This window comes from Trametes versicolor (genome assembly GCF_000271585.1).
Source record: "Trametes versicolor FP-101664 SS1 unplaced genomic scaffold TRAVEscaffold_1, whole genome shotgun sequence".
Taxonomy (NCBI): domain Eukaryota; kingdom Fungi; phylum Basidiomycota; class Agaricomycetes; order Polyporales; family Polyporaceae; genus Trametes; species Trametes versicolor.
The window spans coordinates 618358-643208 of NW_007360321.1; the positions used below are offsets into that span (position 1 = coordinate 618358).

Below are 24851 nucleotides of genomic sequence, written 5' to 3' on the forward strand. Positions count from 1 at the left end.
AACGCCAGCATTGGACTTTCCTACTTACCATATACGTACTATTCTTTTGTTCTGTACTTACTTGGCATCCTGCCATCCCTCCATATGATTCTGGTACGTTCTACGATGTTCCGGACTATTCTAGACAGCGTCCGGATTACTCGCATTACTCAGCCATGGACTATCTGACCTTATGTCGATTATGCTCCCTTACTCAGCGTTACTCATCGCTCAGTCAGCGTCCTCTGGACGTCACATGCCCTCTTCCTATACGCTTACTCATCGTCTCCCCAGTAGTATATAAGGAGGACTCTGCAGGCCTCTGCTCTTCAGTCGTTCTCTCACAGACTGAAGAGTAAGTCCCATACTACTTATGCTTCCTTACATGTTTACTTATTAGTACTTGTAGCCTCTCTTTGTGCGGCTTACAGGTACAGTACTATGCAATCATAGTCGTTCTCTCACAGACTGAAGACCTCTCTTTGTGCGGCTTACAGCCTTCCAGGTTCAGAGTTCATCAAGAGGCGGGGAGACGGTGGGGACAGAGACGGTATCTAAACGGGCGGGGATCGCGTTGGGACCGCTGCAGAGCGCCTTCGTCTTGCGTGCCCGGGCCTGTCTTTTGCACCTTCGGCGGATGAAAATGGCGACAAGTCCGAGGAGTATCGTGCCTAGGGCAGAGCCCGCCGCGGTAATGCCAATGATAATGGCGGAGTTTAAATGGTGCGGAGGCGGTGACGTCGCGGATGCGAAGGGCGAGTGTGGAGAAGCCCATTGCAGGACAGAAGTAGCGAGAATCGATGGGGTTTGAATCAATGGGATTCCAGTAAACGATGATGTTTGGATCGCCGTGGGCTGTGATGAGGTTGGAACTGCCGTAGGATTTAATGAGGTCTGCACTGGCATCGGAACATGTCCAGGAGGAAGAGCAGTCGCAAGGTCATCGGCGGTGTAGACGACGTAGTCGAACAGGACTAGGGATGGGCCCTTGCCCTCAGCTGATATAACCAAGGTGTGATCCCCGTAAGGAAGGCTGTGGTTGGAATACACCGCTACATTGTACATCAGATCGGGGCCGGAAGGGTCTGGGAGATGCGAGTAGTGGCCGACGATCTCGCCGTCGAGAGAAAAGGTGAGGGTGGTATTTGTCGTAGCTGACAGCACGACATTGGCGATGATGTTGAACACGTAGACGGCCTGTCCGACGAATTGAACGGTGATATTGCGGCGTAAGCTACCGGGAAGCCAGGTGGTATAGTGCCAGGTCCCATTGAACGCCTGCGCGGGATCCACTGGTGCACCACTCGAGGATGTATGTCCGAGATTCGCAGGGTAGAGATTGCAGCTTATACATTCCTCGCCGTGTGTCCAGTCCCCCGGGGGGCGATAGGTGGGGATGACCCCTGTGATGCTATCGCCGTATCTGTCGTCGATGGTATGATTGACTGGGGTAGCGGTACAAGCGACGGCTAGCACGAGAAAGCAGAGTGCGAACAGTCTCATGAGTGCAGCGAGGATATGACCGCAAGAGACGACGTGGACATCCGACGTGAGCTGGGCAAGTTATGCGGTGTACTCACTGCATCCAACAGAAGTACTACCTTTATGTATCCGTCAAATATTGTCAGAATCGATGTGCCGGTAGAGCCATGTGGCAGCGGGGCTACTCACCATCTTCCACTTGATCGTTCCCATACGCCAACCGCGATTGCAAGTCGAGCGAATTGATTGTATGAGCAGATGCCTCGGCGGTTGGAGACCGCTAAGTTCCCGTGTACTTATCAGGAGACATCGGGAGTTCACGAAGACTTTGGCATCTTGAATTGATGGCGACATGGCTGTACACTGGCATTGCAACTATGAACATGCACGATGGGAGGTACTGTGGTCCACGCGGGCGTTGTCGCGCGCCGTGGTAGTGTCGCACGGGATAACTGAAAATTATACTTAGTTTACGCGCCAGCCGTTCCTTAGCTTAGCCATCCCATAGCTAAGAGCTTGAAGCCCTAGAGCCGAGTATCAAGGAGCTGAATTGGATTGTAGGAGCAAGAAGAGGCCATCGTGTAGGCGAAGCATGCAGTGAGAGTGAGCAACGAAAGATGAGAAGCTTGTTAGGCGCTGGTACGCATTTGTGGACTCTTGTGTTAGCGCTGGTATGTAATGATGGCGCTGGGCGCAAGTGCGATCGCACCGCACACTGGCGGGTTGTACAAGGCTCGGTGGAACACAGTGCCCGTGACAGTCCAACGTGCATGGGCAATAGTACCCGATCGACGACGGATGCTATTCGACCGGGCTCACTCGGGTACTGTAACTCAGGCTCAGCGTCCTGCTCGCTACGAGCGCACACAACTCATGTGCCTGACGGCGTCGCCGTGCGGTGACCGACTTTGCCGAAGAGTACTACTTGCTATGTCCAGTACTATACCTTTTGGTATATTGCTTGCAAATATCACCCTATGGACTCGTCGTGCCAGTACTCCTCCGAAAGTTACACCGGTCACAACCCTCCACACAGCCTGGCCAGGGCAGGAACCCCTTAGCCTCACTTGGTCCATCGACCGCATTACACAGTATATACCAAGTATGCATACCAGGCACCGATTGTCTGTTGACTGTCGGAGATGTTCAGGGGCGCGATATACTGATGAGACGTCGACGTACGTACTCACTGACCGCGTGCGGTGAGTGCATCCGGTTACTGAGACTCGGTACCTTGACGGTAGTACTGCGCGGCGATATCGGGGGTCTGACAGAGCAGAGCAGTAGTAGGGTGTTGCGAGGCCCACCGCCGATGGGCGGCCCTAACGCTGTCATAGTTGAAGGCTTGTACTGGCACTGTTAATCAACGACGCCACTGAGATGCACATGTCCATCGCACTCACCGCCAGGTCCGCGTCTTGCCATGCGCCCGCCGTTATACGTGGTACATCATCATCATCTCAGATGAGAGGTTGCGCTCGTGCTGCAGCAGCCCACGGAGCTCTGCGATCTCACTGCGCAGAGCAGCGAGCTCCCGCGCCAAACGACGTGCCTCTCGTGAGCGCGACCCTGTCGTTCGTGTTGTGCTGGTCGACTGGGTGGAACTCAGGGAGGGGGCCAGAACTGGTTCGCCTAGCCGGGTTTCGATCATGTGTATTCGATCGGTGAGCTCTGCATAGCGTCTTGAATGCTCCGTAGCGGCAACGGACATAGGGCGGGAAGGGGAGTCCATGGTGGCTTCGCGGAGGGCACCTGCGTAATTTAATTTTTGAGAAGAGCAGAATGGCGTGCAGGTCCCGCAGCTCACCTATAGGGGGCGTATATGGAGGGGTGATACCGGAGTAGTATGCTGGTGGAGGCTCCGCCAAATCGGGAACGGTTGCGCGTCTTTCTGCCATCGTGGCCGTATCTCCCGGTGCGTCGTTGCCAGCAGCCGACCCTGTTGACCTCGCGGGCGAACTTTGACACCGCTCCCGCCGGCGTCGGCGGAACAGAAAGAACAGTACCCCAGCAACGATGCCTACAACGGCCACTCCGGCCACTGTACCGCCCACGATCACCCCTATCGAAGGGCCCGGAGACCCCCGCGCCATCGATTGCGAGGGTGTGGAACTCGGTGAGATGCTCCCTGTAGTAGGACCCGCCAGCGTAGTTGTTGACGGAGAGGACGACGGGCTCTGTGTCGGGCTCGCTGAGGTCGTGATTTCTTCGTCTACGGTGTACGCAATGTAGTCGAAGAGGATGAGAGAACTGAACGGCCCCGTAGGTTGTATCTCCAGCGTATGCGGCCCATTGGTAAGGCTGGTGTTGCTGTAAACCGACACGTTGTATAATATGTCCGTGCTTGTGTCGGGGGCATGCAGGTAGGATCCAACTAGCTCTCCATCCAGAGTGAAGGACAGGTTCGTCAGCGTCGTGGTGGCGCCGACAGTATTCGCGATGATGTTGAACACGTACACCGCGACGCCAGAGAACGTCGCAGTGATGACCTGATCGGGTCCCCCTGGGTGGTGAGTGGTGTCGTGCCATGTCTGGTCGAATGTCTTGTTGAGGTTGACGAGGCCCGGATGGATATTGCAGGTTGTGCATACTGAACCGAGGGCCCACCCGCCATCGGGGAGGTATGTGGGCTGCTCCCCTGTGACACTATCCCCCAAGTTGTCGTCGATGGTCCGATTGACGAGGACGCCATCCACGACCACGAAGGAGGATGCCGCGAGTGCCAGAAAAAGATACGGGGCTGCAAGAGTGCGGTATGGCGTGGGCATGCGTGGACCGAGAGGCTGTCCGAGAGTGCATGAGGTACCACCAGGTACCTGGGCAGTGAGCGAAAGCGAGAAGCAACCGAAGGCGGCTCACTTGACCGGCTTGGGGCTCGGAAGGCGAGGTTCGACGTCAAACTTTGTCCTCGACCGGTCGCACGCTCTTTTGGCCGCAGCTCTCATGCCGACGGTGACTGTTGACTCTTAACACCTGAGTTTGAACCTAGAACCTGCAATGTAATTCCAATAGACAGCAGCGGACGCCCAGACCCAGTAGCATCTTTGATACTTGATCATGGCCTTCAGCCAGTGCGTTACATGAGTTAGAGCGGAAGAAATGTTACCCTATCAAATGACCGGCGAATAGAGTGAACAGCCGCTGCCAGTGCCGTTTGCGTGGCAAAGCAGCTACTTATAGGGTCGTCGAGCATGACATAGTAGCTCCCTGGCGCCTCATTACAGCACCCGTGGAAATACACTGGCATGCAAGGTGAGATAAAAAGAGAGCTCACCTTAACTGACATGCACGGCGGTCCGCTATTCGTGGCAGGCTCGCACGAACGTTGGTGGTCGATGTTCAACGTCGTTGGCGCCCATAATCACCTGTGCGCGACATATAGGCGCCTACGCGATTCGCACTCCGAGCATGCATGTCAGTCGTGGATGGCACTTTGAGGCTGAGCCCATATAAAGCTAGTCATGCACAGATTCGTCAACGTTAGACATTCCAGACATTACATCGTGATACATGCGAGAGCGTAAAGCGTACGACAACATTCGATAGAGAAGCCAAGATATTCCAGACTCGGACCTCCCGGGCTTTGAAGTGGCGTTGGTCATACAACACGGCACAGGACCGGTCGCGGTAGACGTCACCATAAATTTCTGACCCGCTCTACGAGCGGTACTGCAGCACGCTGTCAAGATACGAACGACGTAGGGAGAAGGGAAAAAGGCTACGCACCGAGACAATCATGCTGTTCGGGCAGTAGTCGGGCAGACCGATGCTGTCGACGAACATGTCGTAGTCGACGCCGAAGCGCTGCACTTCGACGCGCGCGATCGTGCCCGAGGGCCCCGCGACGCGCTTCGTGTTCGGGAGCTGGAAGACGGCCTTGACCATCTCGACGATAAGCTGCGCAGGCCCAACATGCCGTCAGCGGGGGAGACCTTCGACGCTAGAAGCAGCAACGCACCTCTTCGGCTTCGACGGTTCCCAGGCACTTCGAGTAGCTCGCGTCCTGCATCACCTGATACACCTGCACCGGGCGGCGGGGGTTGACGGTGAGAGGCTCAGGGAAGTCGGTGGGCTGCCGAGAGGTGTCATTGAGTAGGACTTTGACCCACGCGTAAGCCGACTTACGTTCACAAGAGCCTTCTTGAGGTCCAGGATGACCAGAGGAGACGGCTGGGCAGCAGTGCCGCCTTGCTGTTTCAGCACAGCGTCAAACTGTATGCGCTATGTCAGATATTCTGGTGCCGTGCGGCGGAACACATGAACTACCTGAGGGTTGAGACCTGCGAAGGGGAAGATGAGCTGACATGCACTTTTTTATCGGTACTGAAGACTCACGTTGCGCCTCCCGGATGTAACCGCGCAGGAGGTTCAAGCTGTCGTTGTCGCTGGCCCCAGCGAGCTTGATCACCTCCGCCCGCTCCTTGGCATGCTCGTCGGCGAGGTAGAAGTCCACGATCTGCGCGACCGCTGTGCACATTGGGCGATGAGTAAGGGCGTGGGTTAGAATGAGCAAATAACCAACCCTTGGACAGGCTAACAGCGACGGTGACGGCAAAGCCGATCACGTCCGCGACGATGTCCTTCCGCGGCGCCTTCGAACGCGAAATTTTCTGGAGGAAATCGATGGTGGGCTTGTGCCCCCCCTCCTTGAGGAACGCCGATATCGAGCCCTGCTGGGACGTTAGCAACCTAAGCTCCTGACTTTCGGCGTTGAAGTCACATACGATGGTTGGCAGGTGGGGAGCCGCATCGGTCAGAGTCTTCTCGACGAACTGGGTCAGGATCTGCGTGAAGTACGACGCGCGCCTGCTGATCGACCAGTTGTTCTCGGGCGTGGCATCGAGGTAGACCGCGCTATGGATATGGCTGTCAATACCAAACAAGGGACAGAGGGCTGTTTGCTGCACGTACGTGAAGATGAGCTGCAGCATGTCGTTCACCTCCTGCGGCGTCAAGACACCAGACGGCCGCTTCTTGGTCTTCAGCGGGATCCCGAGCTGTCAACACCCAGGTCACCCACTGCCTCACCTTTAGAAATCGTGAGACTGGCATACCAGGAACTCCGAAACCCAGTACACAGGGACGAGGTTGATGACATTGCCGACGATGTCGATCCTGGAGCCGGCCAGGCCGTCGATGTTGTACGAGTGCTCCTTGATGAGCTCGCGCGTCGTCGTGCCGAACCACGCCTTGTGCGCGCCAAACGCGTCGGGCGTCGGGAAAACAGCTTGCGTAAGGGCGAGCTTGCGCTGCTCCGGCCTATATGACGCAGTCGTCATGTCAGAGCGCCAACCAACCTAGGAAAGTACTCGCAACGTACACATTGGCGACGACGGAGAGGTTGCTCGCGGTGCTCGCGAAGATGCCGCTCTCGAACGTCTTGTACTGCTGCGGCGCACTGAGCACGTTCGCGATGCCTGACACCGAGTCCACGATCGTCGCGACCGGCTGGGCCACCGGGCGCTTCAGGTCGTAGTTCGCGATGATACCGAGGTTCGTGAGGTTCTTCTGGGTCACCTGCGGCGTCATCATCGGGAACAGCGCATACACGTTGTTCTACCGCCACGTCAACGCGTCAGCGATCCTTCACAGTGGCAGGCAGAATGGAATGGAAGAGGCACGTACCGCGGGGTAGTGCCTAGGCAGGTTGCGGAAGAGCAGCCGGGGGAGGGCCGCGCCGAACGCGCCGTTGTTCGTGTCGCGCGCGCAGTCCTGGAAGCCCCACGCCGTCAGGTTCCCCGCTGTGCATACACGAAGCGGCGTCAGAGTTCTGTCACGCGAGGAAGGGGCGACGAAGACGGGATGGCGTATACGCACGCGTGTAGTCAGTCGTGTAGAACCGGTCGCCTGGAAGCCCGTCTGCGTCAGCCATTGTGTAACCGACGTGCCGTATGCGGGGCACTCACCGCGCACGAGCGCAATCGCGTCGCTCAGGATGGCACGCATCATCGTGTAGCCACAGCACAAGCCCGAGCCCGGCCCCATCGGCGCAATCTCCTACACACCCGCCCCAGTCGCACATGAGCATCCGCTTGCCGCGCACGCCACGGCCACAGCCACTCACCTCCGCCTGCAGCCCGGGGTAGAGCTCGAGGTTGTCGATGTGCCCGTACAGCTGGCGCGCGGCCTGCGCGATCTCGGGGTCCGGGTTCCACTCCTCGAAGGTCGCGAACTGCTTCAGGCCGAGGAACGCGCGGAACTCGTTCATCGTGCACACGCCCCAGCTGCGCGCCTGCACCATACCCATCATCTCGACGATGCGCAGCACGGGCGGCGTCCCGCGCGCGCGGTACGTGCCCGCCGGCTTCTCAGTGGCGTCGTGCAGAATCCTATGCGCGCGAATGGTCAACTATTGTCCTCCTTGTGGCTCAAACGCGAACGTAAGGGGATAGGGAGGCGGGCAGGGCGGGATACGTACTTGGCAAGATCGTCGTCCGAGAAGCGGCCGTCAGCGCCGCGCTTGATGCCCGCGAAGGTGCGCTCGCGCGGGTCCTTCTCGACCTTCTTCCATGTCTGCGTGACGGCGGGGACGAAGTCCTTGAGCTCGAGCTGGTCGAGCGGCTTCCCTGCACCCTTGAATGCTTCAGTGAAGATGTCCTCTGTCCATTTGATGTCCGCCTCCGCGGTTGTCGCGTGCCACTGCATCCGGTATTAGGGTTACTGGATGTGCATGAGTGAGAGAGGAAGACATACCCGGTAGAGGATGTTGAACTCGACGGAACAGTGGTTGCCGTCTCCGCGACCTACCTCCTGACCGTCGGGCGTCGTGATAGGCTGCAATAGAGTTCAGCCTCTGCGCGCCCGCTCCTGAACAGATGCCCGCTTACGTCGAAGGGGTTCATGCTCCAGCTGCAGCCGTCGCGGCCGAGACCAAGGAACCCTGCGACGTAGTCGCCAAAGATCATAGCCATGAAGTTTCCGCAGCTGCAAACCCAGTGTCAGCCACCGTTCCAACTGAAGGTTTGCATGTGTCAACACACTTGACCATGCGCGCGATTTGGAATATCTCCTCGTCCTGGAGCGCCTTCTTCGCCTCGTCCGTAGGGGGAGGGTCGGACCAGCGTCCGCGCTCGTTCAGCCTCAGAAGCATCTCTGCGATGTACTGCCCACAACCACATTAGCGATGCCGCCACTCGTTTCACTGTTGTATTATTGTCGGTGTGCTCACGTTATGGTTTCGGCTGAAGAGCACAAGGAGCGCAGTCGCTGCGGGCGGTACGAATACAAGGCGGTCCTCGGAGAACGCGTCTGGGTAGAGCAGACCGCGCCCGGAGGCGCGGTCGCGCACCGCATCCTGCTCGTCCTGGTTCGTGCCGTAGAGGATGGAGAGGTCGAGGTAGGATGTCGTGTTGTTCTTGGTCATGTCACGCGGGTCGGTGCGGAACAACTGGTGCGTTACGAGCGACGCGAACGCGAACGTCAGCGACGAGTTGCCGTTGGGGTGCGGCTTCCACTGTTGCAATACATATCAGTAACGCATTTTATGAGGCAAGCACATGATGGGGTGACTTACGTCGCGCGCCTTGAGCAGCGAGTCGAACACGTCCGCCGGGTCGGGAAGAACATTCGGCGGAAGAGGGTACTTGTTCTGCACGCTGCGCGAATACGGCGTGCGCGCGGTACCGAGCATGGGCATGTTCGGGTTGTTTCCGCTTCCATCGGCGGAACGGAGCGTGAACGGGATGCGCGCCACAGGGCCTGCGGTGGCGCTTTCCTTCATCTCGGGAATGCGTGCTGTAGGAGACGGGGAGCCGCTAAGGTAGTCCGTGCCGACGTAGGTGGCCGGCGGGTGCAAAAGGGTGTTGTACAGAGTGGTGATAACCAGGTCGTTAAGTTTCTTGGAAAGCGCAGACTGCTCGGGCACCCTGCACAGGATAGCGATTGCCTTAGTGAACTAGAAGGCCAGTCAGTTTGTACGCTCACACGAACTCGTAAGTTGCATAATTAGCCCTACCAGGTTCTTCCTGTCATCGAGGTCGCCTTTGTTCTTGACAGCATCCAAGATAGCTTGGGCGGTCTGTGAAACACGCGTACGTTCAGCACTGACATTCATCTCGAGATTGTACAAGTACGCTTACGCCAATGTTCAAGGCGACGTTAGCAATGGCAGGAGCCTGCTTGGCAAGCGTCGTAAAGGAGGTGGTGGCCTTGTATAGGTCGGAATGCGGGTCAGTCTTGGTCGCGTCTGTGATCGGCCGGACCTGCTCGTCGTAGCGGCCGTCGGGTGCTTTCGGCAGCGGACGCGCGGAGAGGTAATCAACATCCGCGAGAGTCTGTACGATCGCGGGTCAAGCGAGATGAAAGACGCATCGCCAAGCACGCGGGCGGGCTCACCACGACGTCGCGCAAGTTGAGGGCCATGGTGGAGTGCTGGTGGTACTGAGAGAAGGGACTGGGCGGGGGTGGTGATTGTCTGGAGGTGCGCGCAGGTAGATATAGGGCACTGAGGGCGCGTCGAGGGCGACCGAGAACGAAGCGACAGGGAAGGAGCTCAGAGCGCATCCGGGGATTTCGAGTGCCGTAGCTGGCCGCCTCTCGATCGCTCACCAGATCAGGGCGGCACCCAAAGACAGAGTAAGTTACCGTAAGTAAGGCCATCTCCGATCCCGACCGTCACAGCCCTCTAAAGCCGCGCGAGCCCTTCTCTGCGCCTCCCGTGCGTCTCGGAGCGGATACCTTTCAATGTGGGGTCCCGCCGCTTGCACTCAGCAGACAGCATGGAAGCCTTTGCTCGGCCCAACGACGCACACACATGACTGCTTTACGTCGTATTCAGGGTCGCATTTTGGCAGCAGGCATGGCGAGGACAGGGGGATTGATCAGGTTCAGCGTGGGTGACGATAAGTATAGCAGTGCAATGTTATGATTTTGCACAGGATAAGCCTCAGACAAATAGCACACGAGGCGTGACGTCGAGCGACTTCCGAGTTCATGGGCGGTGCTCTCAGGTGGTAAAAGCGGTGGATGTAATCGGGCCAAGAGGGGGAGTTGCATGTCCGGCGACACAGAGGATTCGGAAGCAAAACAACTCTGGCAGCTCCCCGAGTCGTTCTGGTCGCCGGCCTCCGGGCGAACGTTTCCGCGCCGGCCCCAGCGCCGGTCCTCTCCCGATTGGATCGCAGCTCTTTGGCGCGCGCATGTGATCGCGTCTCCAGTAGACGCCCATATAACTTCTCCCGCGCGGGTCCACTCTCCTCGCGGCCGTCACCTCCGTCTCACGACGAGTCTCTTCCACCGGACCCGCTCAGTGCTCTCGGACTGGTACACTTGCGGTTAGAATGAATGCTCCTTGGCTACATGTGTGCCTCAACTACTTGGGCGTTCTGTACGCTAGTTGATTTGCCAGCGCCCAACGGTTCGAATCTGATGAAGGCCCCGGCCCTGCTACAACTCTATACTGTTGTCTGCGCCGCTTTGGAGAACATCTGCCACTGCGCTGAGCGTTGCGCCGATGGTCGCTACAGTCGTGGTGATCGCCCGAGTCGACGAAGGTGATTGGCTTTCGCATCATTTGTCCTGGGATGTTTCACTCCACGCACGTCGCATCTCCCGACTCCCACCGGACAGCGCTCGCAATGCAGTGTCGCCCTCTTGTCCTGCTGCCGATACTAGCTCCCCGCACTTGCTTCATTAAGTGTGGGTCCCGGCGTTCGATGCGCCGCCTCCTTCCCAAGTCTCTCCCAAGCTTCACCACTCCCCCGACGCCCATCGCCCCGAAACAGAGCCAAGCCCATACGAGCCGGCGATGCCATATGACATAAGCTTGGCTTCCTAGGTTCTTGACAAGCTGCCGAAGCCGTCCCCGTGAAGGAACTCCATATAAGAGCCAGCTCGGGCGCAGGAATCGAGCCGCCTGACACTGTACGTCCCCGACGCGCTCAGCCAGCGACCCCATCGTGCCACGACATCACGCGCAAAGTCTCCCGCCCTCTCACCGCCCCCGCCCGCACTGCGTTTGACCGGTTTGACCAACGTGGGCGCCGATCAATCGACCGATATACACTATTACGGTAAGGGTACGCTCTGCGCATCTGCCCGGAGCAACATCGAGTGCTCCGTCCGTGGCGTCCCTCGGCATCCCATCAAACCAACAGACGCGGTAGACAAATCATAAAAGCCCCGGCCATATGGGTGCGTTGCTTCCGCCATATCCTCCGCCCTTGTTTCCTCCGTCCCGGCACCCTTCACGACTTATAACGACTTACGCTGTTCGCTCCGACAGACTCACGACCCACCATGCCTCTCTCTGCCTCCTCTTCGCCCCCTTCGCTCGGTGCCCGCCTCGAGAACCGCTCGCAGAGCCCTTCTCGGACCGGGCGCACGTCCTCGGAGAGCGGGCACTCGCATTTACGACCCACGACGCCCACCAGTGTGCACTCGTCCTCGAGTGAGCTGGGGGACAACGATATCATCCCCCCGTATGACCCTGCGGCGCCGCGCACTCTGGTGCTGTGCTTCGACGGCACTGGAGACCAGTTCGATTCGGACGTGAGTTTCTCCACCCATGTCACATCTTACGCCACCAATACACTAGTCACTTGGCGTTTACCTATTCCGCCATTCCTCGTATTCGTGCTCGCGTTCGTGTTCACAACCGGCGTACTGACAGACACCCGCGCACAGAACTCCAACGTGGTGAAATTCTTCAGCCTACTCAAGAAAGATGACCGGCGGGAGCAGATGGTGTATTACCAGGTGCGCGGACCCGCTGCGCCCCCGATCACAGCGATCGATCGAACTGACTTGGCCCTCCTCGGACTCCACGCGCTTCCCCGCACCGCTGCAGACGGGTATCGGCACCTACACAACCCCACAGGTTTCTACCGCCGTCGGCCGCGCCGTTTCCAAGACGCTCGACGAGATGGTCGCGTGGAATCTCGATGCGCACGTTATGAGTACGTTCTCTGCAGACTCCCACTAGTCTCGACCGAAATTGACAATGTTGCATAGGCGGCTACGAGTTTCTCATGCAGAACTGTGCGTCTCCGATCCTCTTCTTCTCCGCTCAGGGCCCACGCTGACCTCCATACCATGCTGTGCCCCTTCCCGCCCTGTTCCGCTTTACGCTTTTAACCTTCGCCGACGCTGTCACCCCTCCGTGCATACACTACAGACGAAGCGGGCGACAAAATCTGCCTATTCGGCTTCTCGCGCGGCGCGTACACCGCGCGTGCGCTCGCGGGCATGCTGCACAAGGTCGGGCTGCTCCCCCCGGACAACTTCCAGCAGATCCCGTTCGCGTACAAGATGTACGGGCGCACGGACGAGCTTGGGTGGAAGCAGAGCACCGCGTTCAAGAAGGCGTTCTCCATCGAGGTCGACATTGAGTTCATCGGTGTTTGGTAAGTCGCGCTCTCTTCCATGCTCTCGCTCGGGCCCGAACATGACGTTAAACCTTTCGCGGGTGAGCAGGGACACTGTCTGCTCGGTTGGCGTGATCCCGCACCGACTTCCGTTCACGACGTCGAACACGGCCATCCGCACATTCCGGCACGCGCTCTCGCTCGACGAGCGCCGTGCGAAGTTCAAGGCGAACCACTACAACCGCCCGACGGAGTGGGAGAGCAAGCAGGGCACGCACCGCGGCGACATGCCGCGCCCCGCGCGCCGGCGCCCGACCGGCCTCCGCGCTACGAGCCAGAAGATCGCGCAGGCTGTCAAGGACGGGATGCGAACCGTCAGCGGAACTGTTACGAGCACGACGTCGAGCACCACCACCACCGCCCAGACGTCGCCGGGAGGGATAACGAAGACTGCGACCACGACCACGACCATCCAGGAGAAGAAGGAGGAGGACTCCGACTCGGAGGACGAGCACGTCGAGACGACCGTGACCGCAGCGGCCACCACCACCACTACCGCTGCCGCCGCATCGCCGACCTCCGCGCGCACCAACCTGTGGGCGCAGGCGCTCAGCCCCTTCGCGACGTGGCGCACGCTGCGGCGCGCGGCGAAGGGCAAGCAGCTCACGGAGGAGGAGAAGGCGTTCGACAAGGCGCAGGACACCGCGGGCGCGCAGGGCGAGACGGACGTGAAGGAGGTGTGGTTCGCGGGCTGCCACTGCGACGTCGGCGGCGGGTCCGTGCCCGACGACACCCTGCACTCGCTCGCGCGCATCCCGCTCCGCTGGATGATTCACGAGTGCTTCCGCACGCGCACCGGCATCCGCTTCCATGGGGAGCTGCTGAAGGAGATTGGGCTCGACCCTGCGAGGTTGTGGCCAGCGACGCCGACGGGGCGCGCGTGGCCTGAGGATACGTTCGTGTACCCCGGGGTGAGCAGCAGCGGGAACGGCGCGCCTGCGGTGAGCGTCACACCGTCGCCACCGCTGTTCGCGGCACAGGTCGTCGCCCCAACACCGCTCACGGAGAAGACGCAAGAGGAGATCGGGCACGCGCACGGCGAAGCCGCGCGCACGAACGTGGCCTCGATCTTCCCTCCCAACAAGGCATTCTCCCCACCCGCTGCTGGGCGCGCGTCGCCGCACATGCGCGACGTGTCGTCGTCGACCGCGCACACGCTCGTGAACGGGATCGAGAGCCAGATGCAGGCGCACTGCGCGCTGGCGCCCCCGGAATGGGGCCCCGACCCGAACGTGAACGAGGAAGAGGAGGAGAAGGCGGATGCGAAGTGCGCGATCTACGACCAGCTCGCGCGGCGCCCGTTCTGGTGGCTGCTCGAGTTCCTCCCGATCGAGGTGCGTATCCAGGGCGCGGACCGCCAATGGCAGAAACAGTACCGGTATGCGCATTTGACCTTTGTGCTGCTCTGAGCGTTTGCTGACGTGTTCGCGTAGATTTAACCTGGGTCATGGCCGCGATGTGCCCCCGACGGAGCAGTTCTACCTTCACCGCAGCGTTAAGTACCGCATGGACGCGAAGGACCTCCCGGGTGGGCCGTACAAGCCCCGCGCGCGATGGGGCTCTATGAAGCCGACTTACGTCGACTGAGTTAGGGTTGGGATCGCGTGCCTGCCGCCACTCGTTTTAGAGCGGAGGGTAGGGTGCCTCGTCTGCGTCTTGGGCCGACGCGCACTTAATCTTTGCCTGTATAATTATTCGCTATTTCTTGTGCATCTTGATGCTTTTACGACTACTCCTAGCTATCGCCACGCTTTAATGATCACGCTATTAATGACTCCACCTATAATTCGTATCCCCTTTGCTGGGAAACTCTGCTCGAGGCTCGAGCCACTGTCATGAGTTGGATGTCAGTTCCTCCCGCGGCGGCGGGCTTCCTGCTTCGGTCTGCCAAACTGACACATGTGACCGCGCCAGTCGCGTCTAGATGGGCGCTTGCGAGTTGGTTATTCTCCTTCCATCATCGACGGTACCCTCCAACGTTCCCCAGCTTCCCCGCGATTCTATCCAGTACGCCACGGACACTCTTCTCGGCATCTGCATTGACCGGGGCTGCTTATGCTACCAGTTTACCAGTCAAACGGCGGCGTTACGTGGGACGCTCGCCAAGGACCCGCTCGGAATGCAACGTCTTGGGAGCCGATTTCTGTCGGAGAAGTGCCTCTAGGCGAGCTAGGGAGCGCGTCTATCGATTTCATCTACGCACTCGACGGACGGCGACAGGACAGCCTGGACAGCTTCCCTGCGCCCGTGTGCTTCACGAACCACGCTAGTGCGCGACCCTAGAAGCCGGCGAGGGATCGCCAGGACTGCATCATGCGCTTGACCCCGGACGGCGCACTCTGGCGCACCGCGCTCGACGTCGAGTCGGCCCTGATGCGATTCAGTTATGCCTCCGGCGAGCAACGTCCAAACACTCCGGAGAACTGTACGCTTGGCCAGCGGCCTTAGACGGGGCGCTGTTTTGTGGTCTGCGACGTCCGAGGCAATCGCAATACCGCGAATCCCTCTGCACCGACGCCGCTGCCACTTCCTGATCTGGGGCTGCTTCTATGCCGCGTACGGGGACGTCGTCGGGCCAGTAGCCGCCAGCCTGGCCGAGCATGGTATTTAGCGACGGGCCAGCGAGCATTGGCGTCGCCGTGCCAGCCCCCGCCGTCGCGCTCCCACTTTCAGCCCAGAGCCCGCCTTCGCCCTCGCACGTCCATACACGATGACCGCACCGCTCAGCCTGCCGCACCGCTCCGCGACGACGGACGGGCTCCCGTCGCCGTACCCGAACCCGTCGCCAACTTCGTCGGACAGTACGCGCCAAGGCTCGTCCTCAGGGGACTACGACATCGTGCCACCGTACCACCCCGCCCGCACGCTCGTGCTCTGCTTCGATGGCACTGGAGATCAGTTCGATGACGACGTACGCGTGCTTTAGCTGTGTATACGCGTGTGCTGGGCTCAGTCTGACAGGCATTGATAGAACTCGAATGTCGTGAAGTTCTTCAGCTTGCTGAAGAAGGACGACCGGAACGAGCAGATGGTCTACTATCAGGTACGACCAACCGATGTGGCAGCTATACTTATGTACTGACATCTTCCAAATAGACTGGTATTGGGACATACTCGTCTCCCTCGGCTTCCGCATCTCCGCTGCGATCCAAGTTCGACAAGCTGTTGGACTCCATGATCGCGTGGCACTTGGACGCGCACGTCCAGAGTAAGTTTCACCGCTTGGCACTTCTCGAGTACCCGCTGATGTGTGCCACTCGCTCCAGGTGGCTATGAATTCCTGATGCAAAATTGTGAGGCATTCGCAGACATTGCACAAGCCAGCCTTACTAACAACCCATGTAGACCAAGCGGGCGACAAGATTTGCCTCTTCGGCTTCTCTCGTGGTGCATACACCGCCCGTGCTCTCGCCGGCATGGTACACAAGGTACGGGCTGGCGTTCTCCTGTCTGCTCTCAGAAGTGCTGACACGCCAGTAGGTCGGACTTCTACCTGCGTGCAACCACGAGCAGGTCCCGTTCGCGTACAAGATGTTCACGCTCAGCGACGAGATCGGATGGAAGCAATCTACCGTGTTCAAGAAAGCGTTCTGCATCGACGTCGACATCGACTTCATCGGCGTGTGGTATGCTCCCTCTGCTGCCTACTGGCATATTTCCCGCTTATGTCAGAGACTGTAGGGATACCGTCGCCTCGGTTGGTTTCATCCCGCACACGCTCCCCTTCACCTCCTCGAACCGCTCAATCCGCGTCTTCCGGCACGCCGTCGCCCTGGACGAGCGCCGCGCGCGCTTCCAGGCGAACCTCTACCGGTACCCGAAGAAGAAGGACCTCGAGCACGGCACGAAGCCGGGGGACATGCCGAAGTCGGACACGGAGTATGCGACGCGCGTCGCGGTGCAGGAGCCGGGCAGCGCAGGTGGAAAGCCGAAGTTGAGCAAGAAGCCGAAGAGCGAGTTCAAGCAGCAGCTCAAGTACGAGCGGCTGTTCAATCAATCGGACAGCTGCGCGCATGAGACCGAGACGGACGTGCTTGAGGTGTGGTTTGCGGGGTGCCATTGCGGTATGTGTCCTCTCTGGATGTGACAAGACATGGCGCGGGCTTACGCGTCGGGGATAGATGTCGGTGGAGGCTCCGTCCAGGACAGCGTTGAGCACACGCTCGCGCGTATCCCGCTCCGCTGGATGATCCGCGAGTGCTTCAAGACGAACACCGGTATACGCTTCCATGGCGAGCTCCTGAGGCGCATCGGACTGGACCCCGCCGCGCTCCACCCGCACGTCGCGGACCGACCGTCACCGCTCGTCCCCAGCGCGGAGTTCTTGAAGGGCGTCGCGCCCCCAGTGCCTCTCACGACCGAGGAAGAGCATGAGGTGCGCGATGCGTTGTGCCCGGCGTACGACCAGCTCGACGCGGCATGGTACTGGTGGCTCTTGGAGTGCATCCCAACCGAGAAGCGCGTGCGGGGGCCTGCCCCAGAGTATAAGGAGAAGAAGCGGAAGGTGTAAGTATTTTCCCGTCCCCGCCGTTCGAGGACGTTTGCTCACCATCGGACGGGGTATATATAGGATGAACATGGGCACTGGAAGGGTTGTGCCGAAGCGCCACTCGCCGTTCTACGTGCACCGGAGCGTCAAGCTGCGCATGGAGGCGACGGACCTGCCGGGCGGCCCTTACGTGCCCAAGGCGCAGTTCGTCACCGAGCCTACCTGGGTTGACTAAACGTGGACGTCATGATAGGGACTCTGGAATTATGCACTTGTACAGTTAATGGTATGCTAGGTGCTTCGGTCGTTCTATGGTGCGTCCACGTCTGGCATCTCGGGCTGGCGCGTTGCATACGTTATTGATGTAACTAATTGATATGGCGTAGTTTCTGCCTTTACAGTATAGCGATATTCAATTAGTTCTTGGCCAGACGTCCTTCACTGCCTTCGAAGCTCGAACGGTGGCGTAGCTGCAACCTGCGGGGACGTAACTGTGGCGGATTGCCGCGCACGGCGTCCCGTGAAGGTCGCGCCACTGCTGGATAGCCAGAGCTGGACGTATCCGCAGATCCACCAGTGCCATGCAGGGTTCGACAGGGCAGTTCATTCCGCCAGCTATGAGCGCCTCGCGGCATTCAGGGTCGCGATTAGGGCGCCTAGGGGCGTTCAGTCAGCTCAGGCAGTGGCTGTGTCTGAAACGCTATTCACAAGCGTCGGAGGTTGTGCGATGCGAGCATCGACCGGCGTCGACACGCTCCGGACAGCGGTGAGCGACTGACCGGTGCAACAGAGGCCGGCACGAGCCCGTCGCCAATAAGGGGGTGCGCGAATCTGCGCGCCCGAATCGGGCGACATCCTGTGCTTCCATGCCTTCTCTGCGCCCGCACCCGACGAGAAGGCAGCGCGCGGGCACGGGTCTGTGAGTATATGGTCATGACCGTGCCATGCCCCCTCCGATCGCCCTTCTCTTCCCCGCATCGCGTCCCCACCCCGGCCTGCGCTCGTCCTGACGTCGTCCACAGCGCTCCGGGTTTGCCCTTCCTATAAGTACTACTCCTCGAGCTCAACGCAGGCTTTCCCATACCTGTCTTGCACAGCCATGTCTTCTACACCCCCCAAGCCTCCCGCGATGCAGTCTCCCCAGCAGTCCGCGTCTACCGCCACCGACCAATCCCCGTTCTCGACCTGGGACAAGTCGACCAAATATGGGTCCACTGGTAGGACGGACTCGCCGGTCGTTTCGGCTGAGCATTCCTCGTCTAGCGAGACCGGTGATATGGACATTGTCCCGCCTTACCACCCCGCGCGCACCCTTGTCCTGTGCTTTGATGGGACGGGCGACCAGTTCAACACTGACGTGTGTATATCATAAGGGACCACTTATAGTACTTCGTCTCACCAATCGGTATTTACAGAACTCGAATGTGGTCGCGTTCTTCAGCATGCTGAAGAAGGACGACCGCAACGAGCAAATGGTCTACTATCAGGTAAGAACCTTTGAAACACGCAAGGTTACACATACAATGGCTGACATTCAAGTTCACTTTCCCAGTCAGGTATCGGGACTTACACGTCTCCACAAGTGGCCTCGCCACTCCGCCAAAAGGTCGACAAACTCCTCGACGATATGGTGGCGTGGAATCTCAAATCCCACGTCCAAGGTTTGTGCCACGAGCGTTTAAGGTTCCGTTTGGGAAACTACTGACTACCCGTTACCCTCAGGTGGATATGAATTCCTGATGCAGAACTGTAAGTACCCAGCGTGACATATCTAGATGGTTACCATGCTCACCTCGTCCGATTGTAGACCAAGCTGGCGACAAGATCTGTCTGCTCGGTTTCTCGCGCGGTGCCTATACCGCTCGCGCTCTCGCCGGTATGGTGCACAAAGTGGGCATTTCCATCACGGATCCTTCGCGCATATCTCTGACAGTCTGTGATCTTGGCAGGTTGGGCTTCTGCCGGCGTGTAACCACCAACAAGTTCCGTTCGCCTATAAAATGTTCGCGCGAGACGACGACGAGGGCTGGAAGCAGTCCAATGCGTTCAAAAAGGCGTTCAGTATCGACGTCGACATTGACTTCATCGGCGTATGGTGTGTATATCCTTGACGTAGGCAGCATTGATTCTGATCCCATCCTACTATCCATGCAGGGATACCGTCTCCTCCGTCGGCGTCATCCCCCACACGCTCCCCTTCACATCCTCCAACACCGCGATCCGCGTCTTCCGGCACGCGCTCTCCCTGGACGAGCACCGCGCGCGCTTCCAGCCGAACCTCTACCAGCACCCGACCAAGCACCAGGCATCGCGCGGCACGAAGCCGGGCGACATGCCGAAGAGGGACACCGAATACGCGACGCGCGTTGGGGTCCGCCCTGCCAATGGCGCGCACAAGAGGACCGACAGCGAGTATCGCAAGCAGCGCCGGCTGGAGCGGCAGTTCAGCGATGGGGACCCGGACTCGGACGGCTCGACCGACGTGCTCGAGGTCTGGTTCGCCGGGTGCCACTGTGGTGCGTCTCTGCTCCTCTACCTATCTCACCTCGTGGATCGCATCTAAAGCTCGGGGACCTACAGATGTCGGCGGCGGCTCCGTCGCAGACTCCGTCGAGCACACGCTCGCCCGCATCCCGCTCCGCTGGATGATCCGCGAATGCTTCAAGACGAACACCGGCATCCGCTTCCACGGCGAGCTCCTCAAGCGCATCGGGCTCGACCCCAAGGCGCTGCACCCCGTCGTGCTCGAGCGCCCGCCCGCCGTGCAGCCGCAGCCGGCGCTGCACCTCTCGAGCGTCGCGCCCCCAGTGCCGCTCACGACGGAGGAGGAGCACGAGGTGCGCGACGCGCTGTGCCCGCTGTACGACCAGCTCGCGCTCGCGCCGTACTGGTGGGCGCTTGAGATCTTGCCGATGAAGAGAAGGTGGCAGGGGCCTGCCCCGGAGCATAAGGAGATGCATGTCTTTGGGTGAGTCTTTGCGAGCTTGTGTTGTGTTTATGCGTGCGGGGGCTGATGCGGGTGTTGGGGTAGGGCGAATCTAGGGTATGGGCGCGTCGTGCCGAAGCACCATGAGCCGTTTTATGTGCACCGGAGCGTGAAGCTGCGGATGGAGACGCCAGATATTGAGGGTGGGCCGTACAAGCCCAAGGCGCAGTATGCGAACGAGCCGATCTGGGTCGACTGAGCTCTGCGTGGTGGAGAGTGCGGTTGAACGTTGGACATTCAATGTCTGCATATGCTCATCTTGTCCTGTCACGCCATATGTTTGCTACCATCTTGTGGCCTTCGGTGTACTTGCAATCATGTATCGTACTGTGTATATAGTAATGCTTGCTTTGTCCTCCTACGCCTGCTAGAGCATGTCTGGTCTCGACGCGAACAGGAGACCTGGTGGCAGATGCGCACCGTCGTTTAGGCGGAAACGTACGAGCTTTGCGGATTTGCAAGAACAATCTGAAGGTGGTTTATGCACGTCCAGCCCATGATACACACCGGCGATCCGTATTCGATTCCTTAAACACCGAGAATATCCATTAGACAGTTCGTATAACTAAGACACGACCTGGGAGAAGACAAGCGAGCGAGTGGCGGGCTAGTACTGTGCGGTATGTGGGTAGGGTTCGATTCAGCGCCGTCTGTCCCCGCCCCCCAACCAATGAGAGGGCGGGAGACGAGCGCGAGGGGGCGTGCGTGCGATGCAGTGTCCGTGGATCCGTAATGGTGTGCGACGACTAATAAGTAAGTAGCGAGGTGTAGATAAGTGGGTAGGGGCGCAAGTAGATAGGTGCGTGCGCGCGCGGCGGGGCACTAGGGAGTAGGGGGATGGGGTCGTGAAAGTCCGTTAACGAGAGCCGCAGTCCAGTCCGCGCGGGCCGGCTGACGAGTTCAAGCAGAAGCACACACTGTCTCTTCTCTCTTCGATGACCGACTCAGAACCGCGCCACCGCGCCATACGCGCCCGCGAGCGCGCCGACAACACCAACAAAGGTTGCAGCCCACACGCCCGCAGGGAGCGCCGCGAGCCCGGCCGCACCGTTGCCGTTGAACGGCACGTACGGGTTCGACGTCGCGGACGCGCTGGAGCTGTCGCCCGAGGACGAGACCTGGTCGCCGGTGAGGTTCGCGCCGTTGGGCCCGATCGGGCGCGACTGGTCCGTGAACGCGCAGGTTGCGGAGTTGCAGATGCACTCGCCCTTGATCGGGTCCCAGAACGGCGTCGAGCAGTTGGCGGCGACTGCGAAGGGCAGAGTGTGAGCAAGAAGTTAGGATATGTTGGGGGCGGGGATGCTTACGACGGAAGCGCGTCTGTCCACCGCTCTCAGTCGCTTGCGGCGGGGCGGGCTGTGCAGGTGAAGGGGGCTCCTGCGGACAACCGTACTGTACAGAATCGCGTCTCAGTACGCAATAACGCTGACGGGTAGGGGGAAAGCTACATACGCAAGTGTAGAAGGGGAAGTCGGGGAACGCGCAGTGCGCCAAGAGACCGTTCTCGTTCTGGGGAATACCGTTGCAGATCTTCAACGAAGAGTCGACCGAGGGCGTTGAGCACTTGAGCGGGTCGAACGAGTCGAGCTGCGAGATTGGGACGGGGTTGCGGACCCACTCGAGCAGCTGAATGGAAGACACGATCCAGGCTGTATCGCAAACCCTGTCAGATTAGAGCTGTAATCATGGCATAAACACGGAGTAAGCGTACTGTTAGGCTGTTCCTGTGCCCAGTCGAGGAACGAGTTGATCATGTTGATTGTAGAGTTGGTAACGGTCGTTCCCGGGACGGAGCGCTAGTACTGCCATATCAGGGGCTGTTCCAAGGAGATAGGCGCAGAAAAATGCGTACAGAAACGTGGATGGGGTGCGTGTACAGACCGAGTGGCTGCCGCTTGCCGTTGTAGTGCGCGGTGAACGTGCTCTTGAGGTACTCGAGAGTCGCAGTGTCGTTGACGGCAGTCTCGCCGTTCGCCGCGTCCCTGTAGATCTAGATTAATCGGGGCCGATTTAGAACGCATACAGCCACCCACAGCCAAGGGTCCATAAGATGCGGTCCGTCGACGCCGCGGTTGTCGAAGAGCGCGTACATGGGAAGCTCCCAGAAGCCGGGGAGCTTGGGCTCGCCCTTGCAGAGGCCGTCGACCGCCAGACAGTCGTTCGCCATGCCGTAATCGAGCGAGTACGGCCAGAACGCGTCCGTGCCGTCGTCGGTGACGGGAACGGAGGCACTGGCGGACGAGTCGTATGTGAAGCCGAGGCTAGCGAGCATTTTGAGCGTGTCGACGGAGTAGTTGAGGAACGGAGCGCGGAAGCCCTGGATGGACTTGAGCGGAATGCCGGCAAGCTGGTTCAGGGCGACGAGATTGCCTGAGACCTCGTTCTCGGGGGGCGTGCCGACGTGTGTCATTCTAGTGAGAATTCTGAATGAGCGAAAAATTAAGTGGCGCGAATAATGAACGGCGTACGTGTGGTCTGCGATCTCGTTGCCGGCTACATACCAGTCGGTGACGAGCGTGTAGTTAGTGAAATTGAGCGACGTGTAGTAGGTCATCTTGGGCTGGCATCCATTAGGGTTCTTGCGTTGCGCGAGGAATTGGTTGACGGCATCAAGGGTGTAGCTCTGTACGGCATCGTCGGCGGTAAAGACAACGAACATGGGCGTGTCCTCCTAAACACATGGCGTAGCAAGAAAGCCGAGGTCAGTAAATGGTGTTAAGAAGGCCGGCGCGGGGACGAGGAACGGCGGGTAAGACATGTATGCAGCACGCCATTTGGGGGCGTCGGCGCGCCCTGCGGGGAAGCCGCCAAGGAAGGTTAAGGTAATAGGCTACTCACGGGCTTAAGGCCACCAGGAGGATCTGTGCTCGCGCAGTTGCAATCGGGGAGCTTGCACTTGGTCGCGTCGCAGGAGTAGCCCGCGGCTGCTGCTGACGAGGTGGGGCCGGTGATGGACCCATCCTGGGCGAGAACAAAGCCGAGGAGGGGGAGGAACGCCGCGAGCAGGGTGGAGGACACCATGGCGGACGGCGGGGGAGGGAAGGAGAGACCGCGAGAGTACTGGCTGGCTGTAGGGTACTTGTAGGAGAGCAAAGAGCGAAGAGAAAGGAATCGAAGGCGGGGGTATATCTAGTGCGGAAGAGGAGAGGACGCGGTCTGGATGAGGGGAGGGGCACCTGCTGACTCAGCACCCAAACGCTCCTCCCGGCCTCATCAGCCCGCCCAGTCCATCAGCCGCTCCTCCGAGCTCTCCTCCACCTTCCGGCCACCCGCGCCCATTCCCTGTGTCCCCTCGGGCGCGCGAGGAGGGGCGCGGTGCATGCTGAACCACAGACTGCTGCTTTCGTACACGCACCAGGAAGAGAAGCGCGCCCGCTTCTCACATATCGGCCTTAATTGACACGACCTGCTCCCCGTCCCGAGAGAGGCATCCCTCGCGCCCACGCCCCGGGGATCCCTGCGAGGCGTGGTTACCGCCCGCCGTACGCGCCCGATCCCCCATCAGGATCGGAGCGCCACCCTCCCCGCAACCGCATCTTCGTTCTTCATCCACATCCCAACTCCTCCATCCTCGACTCGACACTGCAGCTCTGAGCTCATCGATCATATGGTCAGTGCTGTGTTCACTGCATACCTCATGACAGACCATCGTGTTATCGCAGCGACATCACTCCACCCGCACAGGTGAGTTGAGCACATGCTCCGAAGATCTGTCGTACCGGAAGCCCGTCATTATCAAAATCATTACAATGTACAGTACAAATGGATCAAACATAAGCGGCTCCTGACCTCCTCGCCGAATACACCCGGCCTCTGCATGCCTCTTCATAACCCAGTGCGGCCGGCGGCCCTGTCGAGAGGCCGTCTAGAAGCCTCGACACAGTCTGCGTTGTCTCCCATACACGCCGCGCTATTGACGCCTCCTTCCTATTCTTAGCCTAGAGGCGAGAGAGGCACCGTCCCAGCATCTGCTCGCGCGCACGCTGCGTCCTCCTTCTCCCGCATCAAAAGTAGTACCGCCACCACGAGATGGTCGAAGAACCGGTGCGCGAGCGGCTGCATGACCAGCCTTCGGGGATGGCTCAAGTCAAACGTCGCGAGCTCCACAGAGTCGAAGAACGCCTGCCAAGTGCCCAACGTGAGTGCCACAATGGTTTCCGACAACCCTCATGCTCACCTCCCATCTTGTCTCTCCCAGATTCCACCGGATTGCGGTGCCGTCGCCAATGTAGTACATCTTCGCGCTGCAGTACATCCATGAATTCGCTTCCTCGGGTGGAAGCAGTATGCACGCACCCTAGCGTTCTCGACAATACATCTCTTGATTTCCTGCTGGTATCCCCCATCGTGATTGTTGCACCCACTGTCGCCGACCCCGATCTAGACCCTTGTGTCAATCGTCGTCCGCAAACAGAAAATACCGCACTTACTCGATCTCGGCGACCACCAGCCCATCTTCTCCTCCCCGGCGCACAGTCGTCACCCACGACCGCAACGTCCACACGTTCATACCCACTCCGATGTGATATCGCCACAATCCCAAGCTCCCCGC

General features: G+C 59.4%; 7 protein-coding genes across 7 annotated transcripts in view; 3 read left to right on the forward strand and 4 right to left on the reverse strand.

Annotated features, from left to right (window-relative positions):
- Positions 1 to 3611: 3611 nt before the first annotated feature.
- Positions 3612 to 4229, reverse strand: TRAVEDRAFT_110984 (uncharacterized protein; the record flags this gene model as incomplete). The annotated part of the gene is made up of 1 exon (XM_008034404.1): positions 3612 to 4229. A coding segment is annotated over one exon (618 nt), but the record flags the coding sequence as incomplete, so codon positions are not given.
- A 687-nt stretch (positions 4230 to 4916) lies between these two features.
- On the reverse strand, positions 4917 to 9825 carry LDO1 (heme peroxidase; the record flags this gene model as incomplete). The annotated part of the gene is made up of 24 exons (XM_008034405.1): positions 4917 to 5130; positions 5188 to 5358; positions 5420 to 5533; positions 5587 to 5673; positions 5728 to 5741; positions 5797 to 5928; positions 5984 to 6131; positions 6186 to 6315; positions 6373 to 6458; positions 6516 to 6720; positions 6782 to 7017; positions 7087 to 7202; positions 7279 to 7308; positions 7368 to 7458; positions 7526 to 7790; positions 7880 to 8100; positions 8155 to 8235; positions 8289 to 8385; positions 8442 to 8563; positions 8630 to 8914; positions 8975 to 9355; positions 9416 to 9478; positions 9540 to 9734; positions 9796 to 9825. 24 exons carry the CDS (start codon positions 9820 to 9822, stop codon positions 5119 to 5121), a joined length of 3309 nt encoding a protein of 1102 aa, XP_008032596.1. The 3' UTR covers positions 4917 to 5118.
- A 1872-nt stretch (positions 9826 to 11697) lies between these two features.
- Positions 11698 to 14602, forward strand: TRAVEDRAFT_157673 (uncharacterized protein; the record flags this gene model as incomplete). The annotated part of the gene is made up of 7 exons (XM_008034406.1): positions 11698 to 11949; positions 12085 to 12156; positions 12248 to 12356; positions 12412 to 12438; positions 12575 to 12803; positions 12874 to 14202; positions 14258 to 14602. The coding sequence occupies 7 exons, from the start codon at positions 11698 to 11700 to the stop codon at positions 14409 to 14411; spliced, it is 2172 nt and encodes a 723-aa protein (XP_008032597.1). The 3' UTR covers positions 14412 to 14602.
- Positions 14603 to 15482: 880 nt separating this feature from the next.
- Positions 15483 to 17741, forward strand: TRAVEDRAFT_55003 (uncharacterized protein). Its single transcript, XM_008034147.1, has 9 exons — positions 15483 to 15735; positions 15796 to 15867; positions 15921 to 16032; positions 16091 to 16117; positions 16170 to 16252; positions 16305 to 16450; positions 16506 to 16888; positions 16946 to 17330; positions 17395 to 17741. The coding sequence occupies exons 1-9, from the start codon at positions 15535 to 15537 to the stop codon at positions 17546 to 17548; spliced, it is 1563 nt and encodes a 520-aa protein (XP_008032338.1). The 5' UTR covers positions 15483 to 15534; the 3' UTR covers positions 17549 to 17741.
- Positions 17742 to 18297: 556 nt separating this feature from the next.
- TRAVEDRAFT_67857 (uncharacterized protein) lies at positions 18298 to 20659 on the forward strand. Its single transcript, XM_008034407.1, has 9 exons — positions 18298 to 18670; positions 18729 to 18800; positions 18866 to 18974; positions 19036 to 19062; positions 19121 to 19203; positions 19263 to 19408; positions 19468 to 19829; positions 19894 to 20281; positions 20345 to 20659. Exons 1-9 carry the CDS (start codon positions 18413 to 18415, stop codon positions 20496 to 20498), a joined length of 1599 nt encoding a protein of 532 aa, XP_008032598.1. The 5' UTR covers positions 18298 to 18412; the 3' UTR covers positions 20499 to 20659.
- Positions 20660 to 20838: 179 nt separating this feature from the next.
- TRAVEDRAFT_138209 (uncharacterized protein) lies at positions 20839 to 23368 on the reverse strand. Its single transcript, XM_008034408.1, has 8 exons — positions 23138 to 23368; positions 22768 to 22970; positions 22333 to 22710; positions 22152 to 22281; positions 22011 to 22095; positions 21752 to 21948; positions 21607 to 21691; positions 20839 to 21548 (listed from the first exon to the last, which is right to left on the reverse strand). Exons 1-8 carry the CDS (start codon positions 23318 to 23320, stop codon positions 21244 to 21246), a joined length of 1566 nt encoding a protein of 521 aa, XP_008032599.1. The 5' UTR covers positions 23321 to 23368; the 3' UTR covers positions 20839 to 21243.
- An 864-nt stretch (positions 23369 to 24232) lies between these two features.
- The window catches only part of TRAVEDRAFT_109049 (uncharacterized protein), a gene marked incomplete at both ends in the record, with an annotated part of 1579 nt that continues 960 nt past the window's right edge, over positions 24233 to 24851 (reverse strand). The window contains 3 exons of the mRNA XM_008034409.1: positions 24233 to 24421; positions 24477 to 24543; positions 24596 to 24679. Coding sequence (XP_008032600.1) covers positions 24233 to 24421; positions 24477 to 24543; positions 24596 to 24679 — 340 coding nt within the window. The remainder of the gene's footprint in view (positions 24422 to 24476; positions 24544 to 24595; positions 24680 to 24851) is intronic.

Excerpts from the sequence above, each read along its gene's own strand:
- TRAVEDRAFT_55003 (XM_008034147.1), top strand. The coding sequence starts at position 15,535 with ATGACCGCACCGCTCAGCCTGCCGCACCGCTCCGCGACGACGGACGGG. Across the intron at positions 16,118-16,169 it reads TGAATTCCTGATGCAAAATT|ACCAAGCGGGCGACAAGATT; the intron begins GTGAGGCATTCG and ends CAACCCATGTAG. Across the intron at positions 16,451-16,505 it reads ATCGACTTCATCGGCGTGTG|GGATACCGTCGCCTCGGTTG; the intron begins GTATGCTCCCTC and ends CAGAGACTGTAG.
- TRAVEDRAFT_67857 (XM_008034407.1), top strand. The coding sequence starts at position 18,413 with ATGTCTTCTACACCCCCCAAGCCTCCCGCGATGCAGTCTCCCCAGCAG. Across the intron at positions 18,801-18,865 it reads AGCAAATGGTCTACTATCAG|TCAGGTATCGGGACTTACAC; the intron begins GTAAGAACCTTT and ends TCACTTTCCCAG. Across the intron at positions 19,409-19,467 it reads ATTGACTTCATCGGCGTATG|GGATACCGTCTCCTCCGTCG; the intron begins GTGTGTATATCC and ends CTATCCATGCAG.
- TRAVEDRAFT_138209 (XM_008034408.1), bottom strand. The coding sequence starts at position 23,320 with ATGGTGTCCTCCACCCTGCTCGCGGCGTTCCTCCCCCTCCTCGGCTTT. Across the intron at positions 22,282-22,332 it reads CATCTTATGGACCCTTGGCT|GGACGCGGCGAACGGCGAGA; the intron begins GTGGGTGGCTGT and ends CTAGATCTACAG. Across the intron at positions 21,692-21,751 it reads ACTTCCCCTTCTACACTTGC|TACGGTTGTCCGCAGGAGCC; the intron begins GTATGTAGCTTT and ends GATTCTGTACAG.